The 16736-nt window shown below is 32.7% G+C and overlaps 1 protein-coding gene across 1 annotated transcript in view; it reads right to left on the reverse strand.

Moving 5' to 3' along the window:
* Sesn (Sestrin) overlaps positions 1 to 16736 on the reverse strand; it is a 211859-nt gene that overhangs the window by 129953 nt on the left and 65170 nt on the right. Inside the window, exon 6 of the mRNA XM_018518881.1 lies at positions 7462 to 7491. Coding sequence (XP_018374383.1) covers positions 7462 to 7491 — 30 coding nt within the window. The remainder of the gene's footprint in view (positions 1 to 7461; positions 7492 to 16736) is intronic.

A 16736-nucleotide genomic window follows, 5' to 3' on the forward strand; every position in this document is an offset into this window, starting at 1 on the left:
TTAACTAAAGATGAGAAATGAGACTCATAGATTATACCGTAACAAATTCGCCAATTGGAGTTCTTACGAATAAATTACAATGCATGATTTTCAATTACGTACAAGAATTTTATTGAATAATTTAATTCATCTTTATTCGTTTAAAACTTTGGCATTTAACATTGAATGAAGGATGCAAATGTGCGTGAAACAGTAGTTTATGTAAATCACTAAAATTCGCATCTGCGAGTCACCAATCAAAATCATATTTTTATTAAAACAGTTCGGTGCCAATATTTATTTTCTTTAGCGTATAATGGAGTAAACTTAAATATTCGAAGAACTGAAAATTAAAAACGAAGCTTATAAATTACCATAACACATTATGAAGTTCTTGAAGCGCCAATTAGCGAATCTAGGTGTAATCATACCTGTTATGACTGCCGTTCAAGATAAAAGGCTATTTTAAGCTCACGCTTCAAAGTACGTTGTACCACGAAAAATTAATAATTCTCTTCTATTCAACGCTGTTTCTCATCGGCAGGCTTTCGCCCAAGGAAAATCCGCAAATATAATGTTCGAAGAATGAGGCAGAGAGAAAGATTCGCGAATCATAATGGATTACAGAGTTCTTGAACCTCCAATTACTGAAACTAAGCATAACCGAATCCGCTACGGCTCTGTCATTACAGATAAACATTTCTCTAAATTATTTATACATCAGAAATTAATGATTTGCTCGATACTTCATTTCGACGACTCGCTTCTCGTTTATTTCGATGAGATCTCGTCGAAATAAACGATCCAATGCGTTATCGAACACGACATTTGCGAGATTTGCATTCGTTCTGCGAAACGTCAGCCTGGCCGAACGTGTTTCATTACGCAAATTATTTACCATTTATTAATAGCCGCGATTTGGCAACCACTGTTGTTTATCAAGCTCGGCCATATACGTCGTGTGTATGTGTGTAACATATGTACGCTAGACGTACATGTATATGTACGTACTAGAGAATTAACGTACATATAGCGCCGTTCAGGGACGCTAATCGCCGACGTAATGTGAGTCGAGAATCCCTGATGTGATATTATTCGCGTCGCGAAATATCGCGTTACCGTAATATTAAATTTCGCGTAAAAGCTCTCGCGAGAACTATGACATAATATTTCAAAAATTTTTGTAACGAGACAATCGGAATTATATAAGAGTTAAAAAAAAAACTATATATGATTGTATATAACAATTTTTATTATTTATTTTAGAAAGTTATTATAAGAAGTACGAAGAGAATAGAAATTAGATAAAAACGGAATTGAAACCATTAAAGCGATGTAATCATTTTCCTCTTTGCAAATTAAATTGGTATAAATTGCATTGTATTGTTTGAAAATAAAATTAAGAGATTCTAGATATTAAAATAAATAAAAATTATTATTTTTGAGATCAATTGTACATAAACTTTTGTGCGTATACGCGTACGCAAGTAGTAAAAGTAGCAAACGTCAATTTGCTCCACAAGTCCGACCGCAAATTGTAAATAATGGTGTTGTAAACGGACACCGAAAACGAGCGTTCCTCGCGTATACTCGAAGTGCGCTCGAAATTTGCACATAATACGCGAAAGTGAGTTTAGGAATTTCAAAACAGACATCGTTGGCACACGACAGATGCATGATGACGGGTTTTGCGTTTCGATATGAGCGGAAGCTGTATTTTACGTGTATTAATGATTACCCGCTCTGTTACACAAACGATTGTTTGATGACACACATTTTATGTAAACCACTTCAATTATATCTGTCACTCAAAAGAGATCTTTCAACAGAAGATTAATACTAGCAATTTTGCAAAAAAATGAAAATATCTTGTTTTCAAGTACCTAACGTTATTTTTTTATCTTTCCTTAAATTTAATCGTAACGATCCTTGATTTGAAGTTTTCGAAAAATGATAGTCATTAAATTAATATTAATATGAAAAATATATAAATGACTTAATACTTGAGAAAAATTATAATATAAATATAATAATTATAAATGTAAGTTGAACAAAAAGACGACCCGATATTCATTTAATGACCGTATATAAATTGTATCATTATCGAAGGTGACAATATTATAGGTAATGTTACGATACCATAATGAAAAGTGATCGATCTAATTACAACTACTCGCACGTCATCGTGAAGTCATTGAAGAATAATGAGCATCAATTTTGTCGGATGTTACTTTGGCAAGGATATTTTCTCCGCTGTCATAATCATCCCGGTTAATCGCGCAACTTCGAGCCCGTGCTCGGAATGGCGAATGTGTCTACTCGGAAGAGTCGTTAACCCAATTGATCGATCCTACAGAGCCCACCGTCCATACTTTCACCGAAAAACGCGAGAGCACTTTTACTCTTTTGCAGTCTCCTGAAATCACCGGACGAAAATTAAGCCCGCGACCTCGACACTCCTATCGCATAAGCGTTACCTTAAATTTGCATGTGAATTCCATCCTGTTTACAACAAGTATCTGGCAAGCTCAACGGCGGCGACCGATCGTCACGAGTGACACAGATATTTTCTCAACCTCTAAAAGATACCTACGGCCAAGCAAATACGTCGCATATATCGCGAACCGGTATCGCTCGATCCCTCTTTCTTACAACGCAAGCAATTCCACCCCGAGCGCGAAAACAAATCGTTACGCAACGCCAAGTAAAGTTATTACCGCATGAGTACTAAATCGTGGAAACAGCATAGTTAGCGAGGTGCGGTCTTCTAACTCAATAAGGAATCGATTAAGAACTGATTCCAAGCTCGGAAGACTCGAGCTCTTTAGCAATGATTTGTTTTCAAACGCGAATTCATGTAACTCGCGTTTGAAAACAAATCATTGCGTAACAAAGACTGAAGTTATTCTCACATTGACATCAAATCGACATAATGGCTTCCAAACCAGTTCGAACCGATTCCGAGTTCGAGAGTTCAGAACCGGTCTCTCCGTAGCAATCTGCAATTCCGAGCTCGCGATCGAAAACATATCGTTACGCAATTACAAGCAAAGTTATTATTCACGCAACATTGTTTACCTCGAATCGCAAAAAACTATTTGATTTTTTTAACATTTAGAAATTAATTTCTATATCATGTATGCGTTTAATATTAATAATGAAAAGATTTAAATAAATAATGCAAGCAGCGCATTAAAAACGATAATGGTAGTTCGTCGATCGTTTAAATGTCACATCGTGTTACGACTATTCACGCTAAAAGTGTTGACTTGTCGCCCGCACTGTTAGAAATAACCGTTTGCGCAAGAACATTAGAAGTACATTAGGAAACTACAGTTTATATATGCATGGAAAGCGTACGAAGTACGCGTGGCCTGTTCCCCTCAAACTTCCATAACGACTTTACTGTGCATAAAAGTGAATAACCGCATCTAGTGATGCTCGAGTATCATGCTATTAGGATACATGTATGGTTGGAACTGTTTATACAAGAGACGAGGAGTAATGATAGAACGTTACGCACCGTGCACAGCCTTAATTCATTTAAAAAACTGTCGACGAGATTAACTAAAAAAAAAATCCGTGAACGTTGCATTAAAAATCATAATTGAAATTGTTATAATCAACAACGTATCGTTTATTTGTTATATATGACATAACTAAAAAATTGCCATTTTTTAGTTGATTACAGAAAAAGAATAAAGACATAAAGAAAAAAAGAACATTCTTTTACTCTTCTATAATCAGTTATTATACCAAAATTGTATTAACATTAATACGAGTATTCCAAAATTTGAACGATTCAAAACATTTAAGCCCATATTGTCAATTAACCTCGATTTCGCGAATATACATAGAATATTACACCATTACAGTCAGATACGCATGAAAATATTCGATTGGACAGTGAACGATCGACGACCTCATTGGTCAACGACACTTTGCACCTGCAAATGCAACAGTCACGTGCGCACAGCGCGGCAGACACCAATAGAATGTTCATCCCGGACATTAACTGATCGCTAATGATACTCGATTTAATCACGAGCACATGTACATGTATGCGTACAAATATATATTATTTATAGCTGGTATCTATTCGACGTGTAGTCTGTCGACAGTCTAAATTATATCCAATACGCCACGTAAGCACCTAAATAGACAATAATTTGTGGAGATTGCTTTTATTTAATATAGCGACTTTATTTATACTCAATGCTAGTTTTTAATTCAAATTGGATCATTGTTCGGTGCTAATTAAATATCTTGTTTAATTCCATTAACAATTTATGTTTTCAATCGTACTGAAAAAATGTAATAAATTTGAATAAATATTTGTTTGACTAGTACTAACTTAATATTTATTTGTGATAAATAAATATTTACAAAATCGTATATAAATGATGAATCAAATTAATGGTTCCTGTACCAAATAAATATATGTTTACATCTAGTAAATATCAACCAATATTATTCAAATATTTATTAAAATTTAGTACATTATGCTCTCTCATTGTCAATGTATTTATTCTAATCTGCTAATTCGCGAATACGAATTGTACGTATATGTCATGGAGAGAAAATTCGCGTTTTACTTACGGATTACCTCCTGCCATTCTCATGTAACAATGGTGTATGGATCATTATTTCCCTTTTCCACAAAGATCTAACAACACGCGACTACGAAATGCAATCTAATAAAGCCGCTTTATCGCCGCGTAACGTACGGTGCTTGTTGTACAGTACAAAAGTCAGTGTGCAACTATGCCGGAATACGGGCTACAATTTGAATGCTGCATGGAGTCATTTGCATGTCAAAGGAGAGTACAGTCGATTATGCTACCCGGTAGCGGACGCGTGGTAGCAGTACGATCGCACGAAGGTCGTAACCAGAACACGCGGAATTACGCACACGTGATTCTTGTATTCGACTCGTGAACGTGAACGAAACCACCCGCTGATCCGCGTCCAAATATAAACCCACGTGCCAACGTATGAAAATTGGGCCTTGTACACCGGAACGGATGAATAAACGCATGCAATTTTCGACGGCGAGAAGTTCGACGACCGCTGAAATTGGATAATGAGCAATGCCGCGGTAAAATTGAAGAGAATCGTTCTTCGAGTTAAATTACGCAACACCGTAATGACGGATTACGTGGAGGAGTTGTGATGATTCTATTAGAAGAATACGAGAGAACAAGGATTTTAATTGACGCGATTAATTCAGATTTTGACGTAATGGTTTGTTTTTTTCCTAATTCCTAGAAATTCTCTATTAGTTACGTACCTATCAATAGCCAATGACTATTATACGGTATTAAATTGTATTTTATAATGCGATCTTAATCATGCATTATTATATGCATAAAAAATAAAAAAAGAAATGTATTGATTTATATAGAAGCATGTAATATACAATGAGTGCGAAAAGTGTTCATACGAAACGATATTTAAAAAGAAAACCTTAATTTTAGAAAATAAATATTAATTAGCAATTTATTAATATAAAGACTAAAATAGATTATATATTTTTCAAAATTATTTTACTTAAAAGAATGTGGAATCATTAAAATATATTATCTTAATAATAAGCAAAAATAGAAAATTGTTATTTAGATGCACAAAAAGTACTCGTGCAATCAAGAAATTTACTTCTAAGATTATAAATACAGTTATTTTAAATAAAGTTTTTTGTTTATATTAGGAATGTACTCTTTGTTAATAAATGCTAATTATTGTTTATTTTCTATGAACAAAGCTTTTCTTATAAAAATCTTACCTGTAAGAATACTTTTTGCATTTATCATATACATGTAAAACACACACGTATTATGTAAAAAGAAATATCTAAATTATAAAAAGACTGATTTGTCATTGTTTTATGTTACATATGTAACAACGATCCAAATTCTAATAAATCGATATGGTGTCACATATAATTAGGATAGGTATTACGTGACATTCCTCTCATACACGCGTACAATTCCTCGGAACAGGTGGTCCTATCACCGATACGAGATGACTGACATTCCGCGGATATGCGAACGTGACTTTGCGGAACATTCTTTCGCGAATGTCGTTTTACGTAAAAATTCAATATAAATGAAGGTTCAGGAAGATCCGAAGAATCCTCCCGAAGAAAAATGAATTCAAAGAGAGAAAAGTAACAATAGATTTCGCGACTTGATATTTTACCATTCTCGACGTGGATTGATTATTTTTGCATTGGCATGTCTACGCCACTTTCTTTCCACTTTTGCCCTTCAAATTTTTAAATAAAACGGAGATTGTTTTTGACAAGTAAAATTTATATGTGTGTGTAAACAATAACCTTCAAGAATATGCGATATAATGTAAAGTTTTTCAATTTCCATGCATCGCAAAATTTTCATGATATTGATTCGTAATGTATATTGAAAGAATTTGATTCCAAATGCCTTTATAAAAATCTTCGATAAAAAAAACAATGAAGCATCGTTCCAAACTCAATCAGGAGACGCGGTAGCGGCTCCCGTCAAGTATATTTAATTAAACTAGAAAATGATAATAAATTAACGATTTATTTCAAACAATATTCATTCATTTATAATTTAATGTTTAACAAAAGGGGATTGTACGAAACCGAAATTATATACTGATATTTGTTAACTAAGCTAGAAAATGATAATCAACCGGAAGATATTAAAAGTGTAAAAAAAGGCATCAAGTATATCTTGCAATATCTTTACATAATCAAACAATTTTGTAAATATATGAAAATGACAACGACAATAATACTTAGCAAAAATTCGTGAAATCTATCGGAAAAGACATTAAAAATGTAAAAAAAAGGCGTCAAGTATATATTGCAAAAAAAAGATATTATTTATTTTGATTTTACTTCTTTTTTTATGGCATTATATTTGGTATCTTTTTTCTGCATCTTAATTTACATAATGAGACATAAATTATCTACAATAAGTTCTCTATAAAGTATACCAACGTAATGTAAAAATAAAAGATCGGAGAGCTAAGATTTAGATACCTAGTATCGTATTATGATTAATTTGAGGCGATTAATAGTGTGAACAAAAATAGATAAATGATAAGGTAGACGGCAGCTAAATCAAAGTTGTGAAAATTTTTTGCATTCTCATTGCCTGCATTTCGTTGACTCACCAGTTTATGATGATAGTCAATTTATGATAATAGTAAGAACATCATTTTGTTGTATGAAATTAACGTTGTAATTTTTATGCATCTATAAAACGTTCCTCTTCTTCTATATTTAAACTGCATAGTCTATACTTAACGTACAGCTATTACCTATCGAACAATTTATTCTACAATTATTGTATGTATATTGAGATTTATACTGAAATTTGTACCGAATTTCGCCGTTTTTTAACATAACAATAAATAATAATTTTTTTATTTAATTTATGCATTTCTCATGTAAACTCACGTATTATTGCGATGCCATTTTCATCATGAACTCACCTTTTCATCGAGATTGTTTAGATCCGGCAACTGAAAAAGAAAACACAAATTTTATTAGTAAAATGAGAAAATTATAACATATAAAACTTATCATTTTATTTGAATCAATGTATTTGAAATTCAAATTAACAAAATTAAATGTCGTAAGATTAATTCACATTCAACAAATCGTTAATCACGAGAAAAAAGAATGATCTGACCAGACACGTGCTATTAAAAATTATGACTATTATTAAAATTAATGAGATTAAGGTATTAAATCTTAATTAATGTAAAACCAAAAATTTTTAATGAAATTTTAATCAATGTAAAACCAGATCAGATATTTAATCTCACAGCCAAACGCAACACTGTCGATCAATGTAGCATGCATTTACAATCAGCATAAATTAACAATTCAGACAAAGTTGATTTAAATAACAAAACAATAAAAGAAACCTCGCACAAGCGAGCTATCGAGAAAAGAGGTGGCAGGTGCGCCACCTATCCAAGTCATTTCGAAATGATATCTCCGGCTTTACCGACGACACAACCAGTTTACATCGATCCATACAGTGTGCGAGAGAAATGCTTTGCCGCCGGCGAGGCGCCTGACAATGTCGGCAGATGCCGCCTAGCGTCGTAAAATTACGAGATCCCTCGCAAATTGAAGGAAATTGATGCCAATTTGTATCAATCAGCCGTCGCGGCTGGTTACATTCTCGCGAGCTCTGCACACAACGTGTTGGGATTAATTTAATACTCGATGCGTCGGACTGCTTGATTAACTTTCATGGTCGTCGTACGTGCTCCGAAAGAGAAAAGGATGCACATACCGGAGTCCTATATATAACATTTTCCGCGGAAATCGATTTATCTGACACAGTACATAATACAAATGTAAATACATTTCGTGACACGAGAAAAATTAATAGCACTGATTTTATCATTTATCATTTATTGTTAATCGAAAGCTTTCAGCAGGATTTTAAAAGAGAGAAATCAAACATCAAAATAAATATATTTATATTAAAATAATCAAATTGCTAATCCAATGTAATATAATTAAGTCAATATTAAAATACGTACACTGAGAGAGAAGCTTTTGGGATTTGTAACTGTAATTACATGTTACATATTATGGTTATTACTGCTGTAATATATGTTAATAATAATTATATACATAGTTCTGTCAACAATTACTTATTTATATATACAGCTGCCACTAAAAATGACTATAAATTGTAATTAAATTACCGTAATTGCAATTATTTTTATAAATTAATATTGTTTTAAGATCTTAGTTATAATTCTTATTATAAAATAATCGTGACAACCGCAATAATATTATTATAATTTGTAGATATTTTTTACACCAATTGTATGTAAATAAAATAAAAATATATATACGTATAGAGGAAAGTTGCCGAAACTGACATAGGTCTCCTAAAGTGACACTCCCTTATTTCTCAGAAACTAATTATTACACGTTATTAATACTAATAAAATCATGATCTGTTTAACTAATTAAAGAAGCACAAACTCATAATTCATATATTTGTGACTTATTTCTATACCAAATCAGCTAAAAACCAATTCTATGAATCCGAGAAGAAAATTCTTACGGTGTTCTTTTGCACATTGCGTAATTAAAATAATAGTGACTGTATTATTGATAATATTATGTCATTTTAAATGTTTATAGTTTCATAAATTAGTTTTTTTTTTGTAGAATAGGAATTTTTTTTTTTTTATTTGCAGAATAGGAATGTTGGCATTATTGCCTACTATGTCGGTTTTGGAGCCCATTTTGTCAGACGCTCATACTTAATTATTGTAAAATTGCTAACAGTATTATAAAACTTGCTTATACTATCTGATAGAAGACACTTTTTATTTTGTATTTATGTTTCTGAAGTTATATTTTTACCTTTTGCTTAAGAAATATTGTCTAAAAACAAAGTGATATGTCGGTATCGGTGACCTTCCTCTATTTTTAATAGAACCTTCCTCTTTATTAATAAAACTATATACATATAATTATTATTACTTACATTATAACAGTAACAACCATAATTATAATCACAAATACTAAAAACTTTTTTTTTTCGGTATAACATAATATAAAAAGTAAAAAATTAAAATCTTTCCAATTTCTTTTTATACCGAAAGAGAAAGATAAACTACTGCTAGTTTTTGTTATAAAATAACGGTGATATGGAATCTATATTGAAGTGCAGATGCCGCAGGATAAATTGATCCGTACGGTGGATCGGATTATCGGGAGAGCTCGGCTATCGATTAAAGTTTTCAACGGTCCTTTTATGTCGTTTCCTCCCGTTCATCCGGACAATATCGAAACCGCTGACCGTCCTCGGTCAGCGGAATCCGTCGCCGCTCCAGTAAATGCGTAATCGCGCATAAATCAGAGCGCGGGGAAGGAGCGAGCGCTGCGCGATGCATATTTATGCGCCCGCAGCACCGAGAAATTAAATTCACACATTTCATCGGCCCTATAAAGCATGCGCATATTTCGCACGAGGGAACGCTGAGAATGCAAGTCGCGCGAGGCGGGAACGAAAGGGACACAGGTACGGAAGAGATTCGTACTTCCCGTGATCTCCTCCATTGTCCGCGGGCATACTAATTGGATTGCCTTCATTAAGACATCCACGAGCGTGGGCGTTCCACGACGAATTCATTAACGATTCAACGCGATGGCGACACAAAATTTTTCTACTGCCTATATATCTTCTCGTTCTCGTTACGACGTGGCATCACGACAGTCCTATTTTGGATTACAACAGACGATACACGAATGTCTTGGCTTATACTTATTCATAAGATTCAAATTATACGAGATACGACATGTAATGAATAATTTGGTTAGAACGCGCGCGAATGAAGTGATATTTCAAATAACATCAAATATAAAAAATACTATATGTTAATTTCTTTATCAATCCTATTAATATCTATAATTATTTGCACGAAACATAGTCGAATTTCTTAATCTTACCAAATTAATATAGAACGTTATATTTTATATAACCAGTTTCACATATTTTTCTTATAAAATTTTAATAATTTACATAACCATATAATTATATAAATTATATAATCATAAGGAACTTTATAAACTTTTAAACTTATAATTATATAAACTTATAAATTTTAAATATACCTATAATTTTACAAACTTATAAATTTTAAAATTTGATAATGTTTAGTGAATGTTTTTTGCACATTAAACAAATATAAATGTGACACAAAATGTGTTACTAACAATAAGATATATTACTAAAATCTTTGCTGAGATTTCTCTTTACACACTTCCAATTGACTGACAATGAGCGATCGCTATTATCGATCTACTTCCATTGCAATCCATTCGACATTTGTATCCATAAGTCTTCGTTTGATTCAACTACCATTGCATGTACGCAAGATTGAAGATTGGGAAATAGTTTAATGAGCTGTAAGTAGGTAATTGCGCGTCTCGCAGTGTGTTCGCGCGTAGTAAATAGGTTGATGGCTACGAAGATCTATTAATACGGCTTTATTCTGGAAAATAAGTGAAAAGAAGGTGCGTCTTAAAATAAAATGTATAAATCGGGCCGATAAAGAAAAACTTGAATGAAAAATTATACGGATCAATCTTTTTTAACTGTTTAGTTTCTAATAAAAATCACTATATGCATCAATTGTAGCGAAATTAAAAAATTATGTTTTAATGAGAATCTTATCCCCTTTTCGAGATAAAATTATCCTTTCTAATATAATATCCCGAATCAAAGTAAATATTTTAGAACAATTTTGAAAGATTATAATAAGATGCAACATAAATACATTATACGTATTGATTTACACGAAAAGAACGATTTTACTGAAATATCTAAAAAAGCTATACATAGATTTGAAAATACTTATGTAAGACGTCCAAGCTGGTTGCTAAAATATCAAACCTTTTTGCGGTAATGCTCATTATTATTGCTTGAGCGTATTACATAATTACTTTGAACAAAACTATTTTCGGATTTGTATCTACTTTCAGATATTTCAGCAAAATGATCCTTTCTATGTAATAATTAAGTAAAGATATATTTGTGCAGTTTCTGCAACAGATTTTCGAGATAATAATTTGTGGATTTGTAATGAACGAGGGGAAACTGACGCGGAAATAATGGCTGTATCTTGTTTGCGTTTTATTAGGAACATAAACAAATAGCACGTTGTTGATTATACATTCTCGCGGTCTACGACGCCCCATGCATAATCGCGTTTATATACACGGTTTACTCCCAAATCTCGTATGCGCACACAATTTGTTGCAACAGCATTGTCGCCGCTTGACGATGGCACTTTACTGCGTGTACGCGATTTACACGACGAATAAACTTTGATTTACCGGCGCTATCTCGCCGAACGAAATTTCTACCTGTGCATTTACAACGAGGAGAAAAGGGGCGACGTTATTTGCTACGCTGTATAGTACGGTAATGTTGAATAATCCATTGATTAAACCCGCCTTTTTACGACTACTTAATAAAATCAACGTGGTTTCGTATTTTATCTCACGACCACCATTTCGCAAACTAAATTTTTTCTCGATATATTCTTATCCGTTTCGAGAAAATATTTATTCGCAAGCTTGAAAAATTTAACACACATCTAGTGGCGTTGTGACAATTTCGAGTGATATATGATATGTAATAAAATATTATATCTATAAGTTAATATTGCAAACGATAGTAGTTTCTTAAACGTTACTCATAAGTAACCTTCGAACAAGTCGAATAGTAAAATATACGTTTTTCGCCGATAATTCCGTGTGTCGAGTGAATCAAAGATTGATAAATATTGACGTAATATATTAATGCAATAAACGAGCGATGTGAAAAATGCTAATTTATTATTTTATAGAGAGATACGCGTGTTATTATTGAGTTTTCTAATTATTTAAATTTTACCTCTGTGTATCATCAAATTATAATAATTATATAACAATTATTTTCAGAAATACATTCGCTGACTTATAATCACGTTGCGTTCATCACAAGAGTACCTGTCTGCAAGTTTCTCTCTTATTCCGGCATTTTCGAACAGCATTGTCGATTAAATATACAAAATCTCAGCGAGCGGTTGCAATCTTCCGTGAAATTGCACGAAGTGCAGTACCGTTGGAGGTTAAAGAGGTGGGTCGGAGGGAGAGTCTCTTTAGTATTACCAGCCTCGTTCGGAGCAAAACCTCCTTCGCTTCAGCAATAGAATTCGCCGATACCTTTGCACGAGCGAAAGAGAGAAGGAATAAGTTTCCCGCGCACACATAAGCCAGTAGAAACTGGCTCTTCCTTTGAGGTTCTCTCGGTTTCGCTAAACGAAAAAAATTTACCGCGAGCCCCTCTCGTCTCGTTGAAATTTATTTCAACTCGCCTCCCGCGAAGCTCTCATCCATCTTTCCGGTCCGTAAAGTAGAACTCGAGGTACGTTCCAAGGGTCGCACCGACCGACGGACGTAAACTCGTGCGAGCACGCAAGACCACGCGTAACGAATTTATGGCCACTGACAAACGGAAGACATTCACATAACGGTAGTGATGGTCCTTGAACCAATACCGGCAATAGTGTACTAGAGACCAAAGAAATATGCGCGGAAAATATAGACGGATTTGTGAAGAGAAGAGAGACTGACCAATTTAAATCCCTTATGTACGTCTTATGTATATGGTAAAAGGAAGAGATATGTGAATTTCAACCACTCGATATCTTATTTAAACCATAACTGGAATATATGAGTGCTGATAAGTCTAGGAACAATGTAAAACAGTGTTTTCAGCAAACAGTTTCCAACACGCGTTTATATCTAAAAAAATTTAGAAGCAGTAAATTCGATCAATAATCTTTGATCTGCGTCTTTTAAATAGCTACGTCACAGATTAAGAATTAATTAAACATGAAAAATTCTTTAAAAAATAAAACTAATAATAATCAAAAACTTTAGTAGGTTTTAAGAACTTACTACGGATTAAAAAATACATCACATGTATTATATTCAGGATCCAATAATCAGGACCAATTTTACTAACAATTTAAATAAATTTAAATAATTTTCAAATAATTTCGTGAACATATAAAATTATTATACATATAATATAAAATAAGATTATAATTTAAAATATTGCAGAGATGGTACTATAAATTTATGGAAATGAACTTCCATTTGAAATGTAATTTTGTAAAATTTCACTCGATGTACAGAAAAAGAACAAAGTATCACGTGTACAAAATTCTATAAATTCAAGTACTAATTTAATATCTTCTAAAACAAAACATCAAAATGAGGACGAAAATTGTGTAAGACGTTATGATTTTGTCGATAATATTACTTCAAAATAAAGAACCCCGCACACAAGAGTCCCTGTAAGTCCGCGTAACGGCACGACGGTTTTTATTGTCACGTCGACGTCATCTTTAAAAGAATCTATTTCTCGCGCTTCAGACTGTTATATCATAATCGGATACTCGTGCGAGTGCTATGACTGTATAATATAACGGTGTCGGTTCACGATGAATGTTGCGGTGCATAGACGATCAGATGTTCGATGACTGATTACGTTACAGACGATTACTGTTGGCATTCTTTAACGACAGTTCATCATTAGACTTTCTTTGGAGGATGGTATCCTCCAAGAGTTCGAAGTCTCGAGGATTTTGTCTCACCAATAACGTCACCGCTGCTATTGACAAGTTTATTGGCAATTTTCAAGACTTCCTTAATGTAAATTTGATGAAGCGCATATTTCGGTGGAATATCGTACATAACAGATAAACTAGACTGTTGTATATCTTGCTCGTGCTGTAATCGATTGCTGGATATATCGTGAGAGACAATAACTCTGATATATAATTAATTTATAAAGGATATAAATATAATGTATGTGTAATGCACGCGAATCAAAAAAACTCGTAAAAATTTTAAATCTTTATTCCCCTTATTTTTATCTCAATACCTTTTCTATTCCTTGTTCTATACTATTCCTTATTCTTTTATCTTACTCTATGATTTACAGTAATCATGAAAAGTTTCCGATCAATACATAATTTTACAATAATTTTTATAAATCTGGTATTATCGTAAGTTAAAAAAATTCTTGTTATAATAAAAACTTAAAATATATTTTAAATATCAAATATATTTTAAAAAATATAAAAAACTAATATACTATATCTTTATAAAGATTCTTTATCTGGTAAAACAATAAAATGATTGACCGAAAATTTTTGGCAGACACTGTAGGTGTATCTTTCAGTTAATCAGAAATATACATATGTATCTCGTAAATGACGTACGAGAAAAATTAATTATAACAACTGTGCTAAAATCTTTCTTTTTCCGATTACTATTATTATTTCAAGGTTCTCACATATTCAATACTGTGTTTTACATCACAAAGTGGCATTATAGAATTGCATTATACAATTGAAAAGAAACAGAAATAATGTTATATGCGGACATAGAAATTGTGCTACAAAAAGTGACAGCTTCTCCGGTATACGAGGCTGCCGCCTCTTCAGCCGTCGCTTCGTGACATCGACAGAATATAAATGATAGGAATATTCCGTGCGATCGAGTTGTTTTAAATTTACCGACGATTTCTGTACTGAGAAGGATATTATACCACACCCTCTCTGGCTTTATAGTTCAACTGCATGTCCACGTGGTCTTGCGAATTCGTAGCCGGCTGCTACTCGGCTCTTAATCTAAAACCTAACGATACAGCGAGGTCCATAAAACGGTTAGGATAAATCTGCAGTAGCACAGCTGCTATACGGGACCATTAAATCTTAACAGCAGACGGTGTAATCGGCGGTTTCTGGAATAGAGGGGAGATGGAAGAGAAGTGAATCGCTTGTGCCACCTGTAGCAAGTGTAGGTTGAAATCAATCACCTGCCAACGACGAGTAATTTTTAAAATTTTTTTCACTCATTATTTCATCGCCTTTCTATTATACATACAAAATCTTTACAAAACTGGAATTGCATAACATTTAGCAAAATACAATCATGTTAAATTTTGTACCGTATTATAAGATCGACATACATATCTTACAACTAACTCTCGCTCAACTATATAATTACAAAAAAAATCAGTCAAATATTCTCGTTATTTATAACATTGAAAATCTTGGATAACATCCAAACATCAACATTACCTATATTTTTTATTAAATACTACAACTTATTCTGTACATGGAAAGAATAGATTGGATGATTCAGCAAAGCTATAGATATAGTTATACGAGTTCAACATGCATAGCTAAAAAGTTTAACAAAGCAGTTATGCAGGGTTGGCAAGTAACGCGTTATTTGTATAACGTTGTTACCGTTACAAGTTACCTTTTTTGTTAATGCTTGAATAACGACGTTACATTTTCTTCTGAATAACGTTCATAACGCAGTTACATTTTTGAGGTAATGGTAACGATCTCACTAGCTACTCTCTTTTATCATTACTTTATTTCTATTTACGTAAAAGTTTTAATTGTAATTAGAGCGTATATACATACATGTATATATACAGTCACGAAACTAATTCTCCGGACACATATATTGCAAGTTTATTTTTCGGTACAGTTGTTACCAAACAATATAATTTTTAATTAATTTCGCGATTTTTATAGTTTTGTTGATTAAGTCTATATATGTATCTAAAAATATAATTGTGACTAATATTAGAGATGAAAGTAAATCACTGGAGAAAGTTCTGACTTCTAAATACTATTATTCTTCAAAAAATTATATTATTTGGTAATACTGTACCGAAAAATAAACTTGCAATATCTGTGTCCGAATAATTAGTTTCGCGCGCGCGCGCGCGCGCGCGCGTGTGTGTGTGTGTGTGTGTATACATATACATATATATAGAGGAAAGTCGCCGATACTGACATAGATCTCCTAAAGTGACACCCCCTTATTTTTCGGAAACTGACTATTGCACTTTATTAATACTAATAAAATCATGATCTGTTTAGCTAGTTAAAAAAGTACAAATTCATAATTCGTAGGTTTGTGGTTTGTTTCTATATCAAATTAGCTAAAAACGAATTCTACAAATGCGAAAATTCTTACGATTTTCTTTTGTAAATTGTGAGGTTTAAATAATAGTGACTATATTATTGATAAAGTTACGTCATTTTAAATACTTGTAGTTTCCGAAATAAGTTTTATTTATATTATTTTTTCTCTTAGTCTTTTCATAATACGATTTTTAATTTAAAATTGGGGTGCAGCGTAA

This window comes from Trachymyrmex cornetzi, unplaced genomic scaffold (genome assembly GCF_001594075.2).
Source record: "Trachymyrmex cornetzi isolate Tcor2-1 unplaced genomic scaffold, Tcor1.1 scaffold797, whole genome shotgun sequence".
Lineage (NCBI taxonomy): Eukaryota > Metazoa > Arthropoda > Insecta > Hymenoptera > Formicidae > Trachymyrmex > Trachymyrmex cornetzi.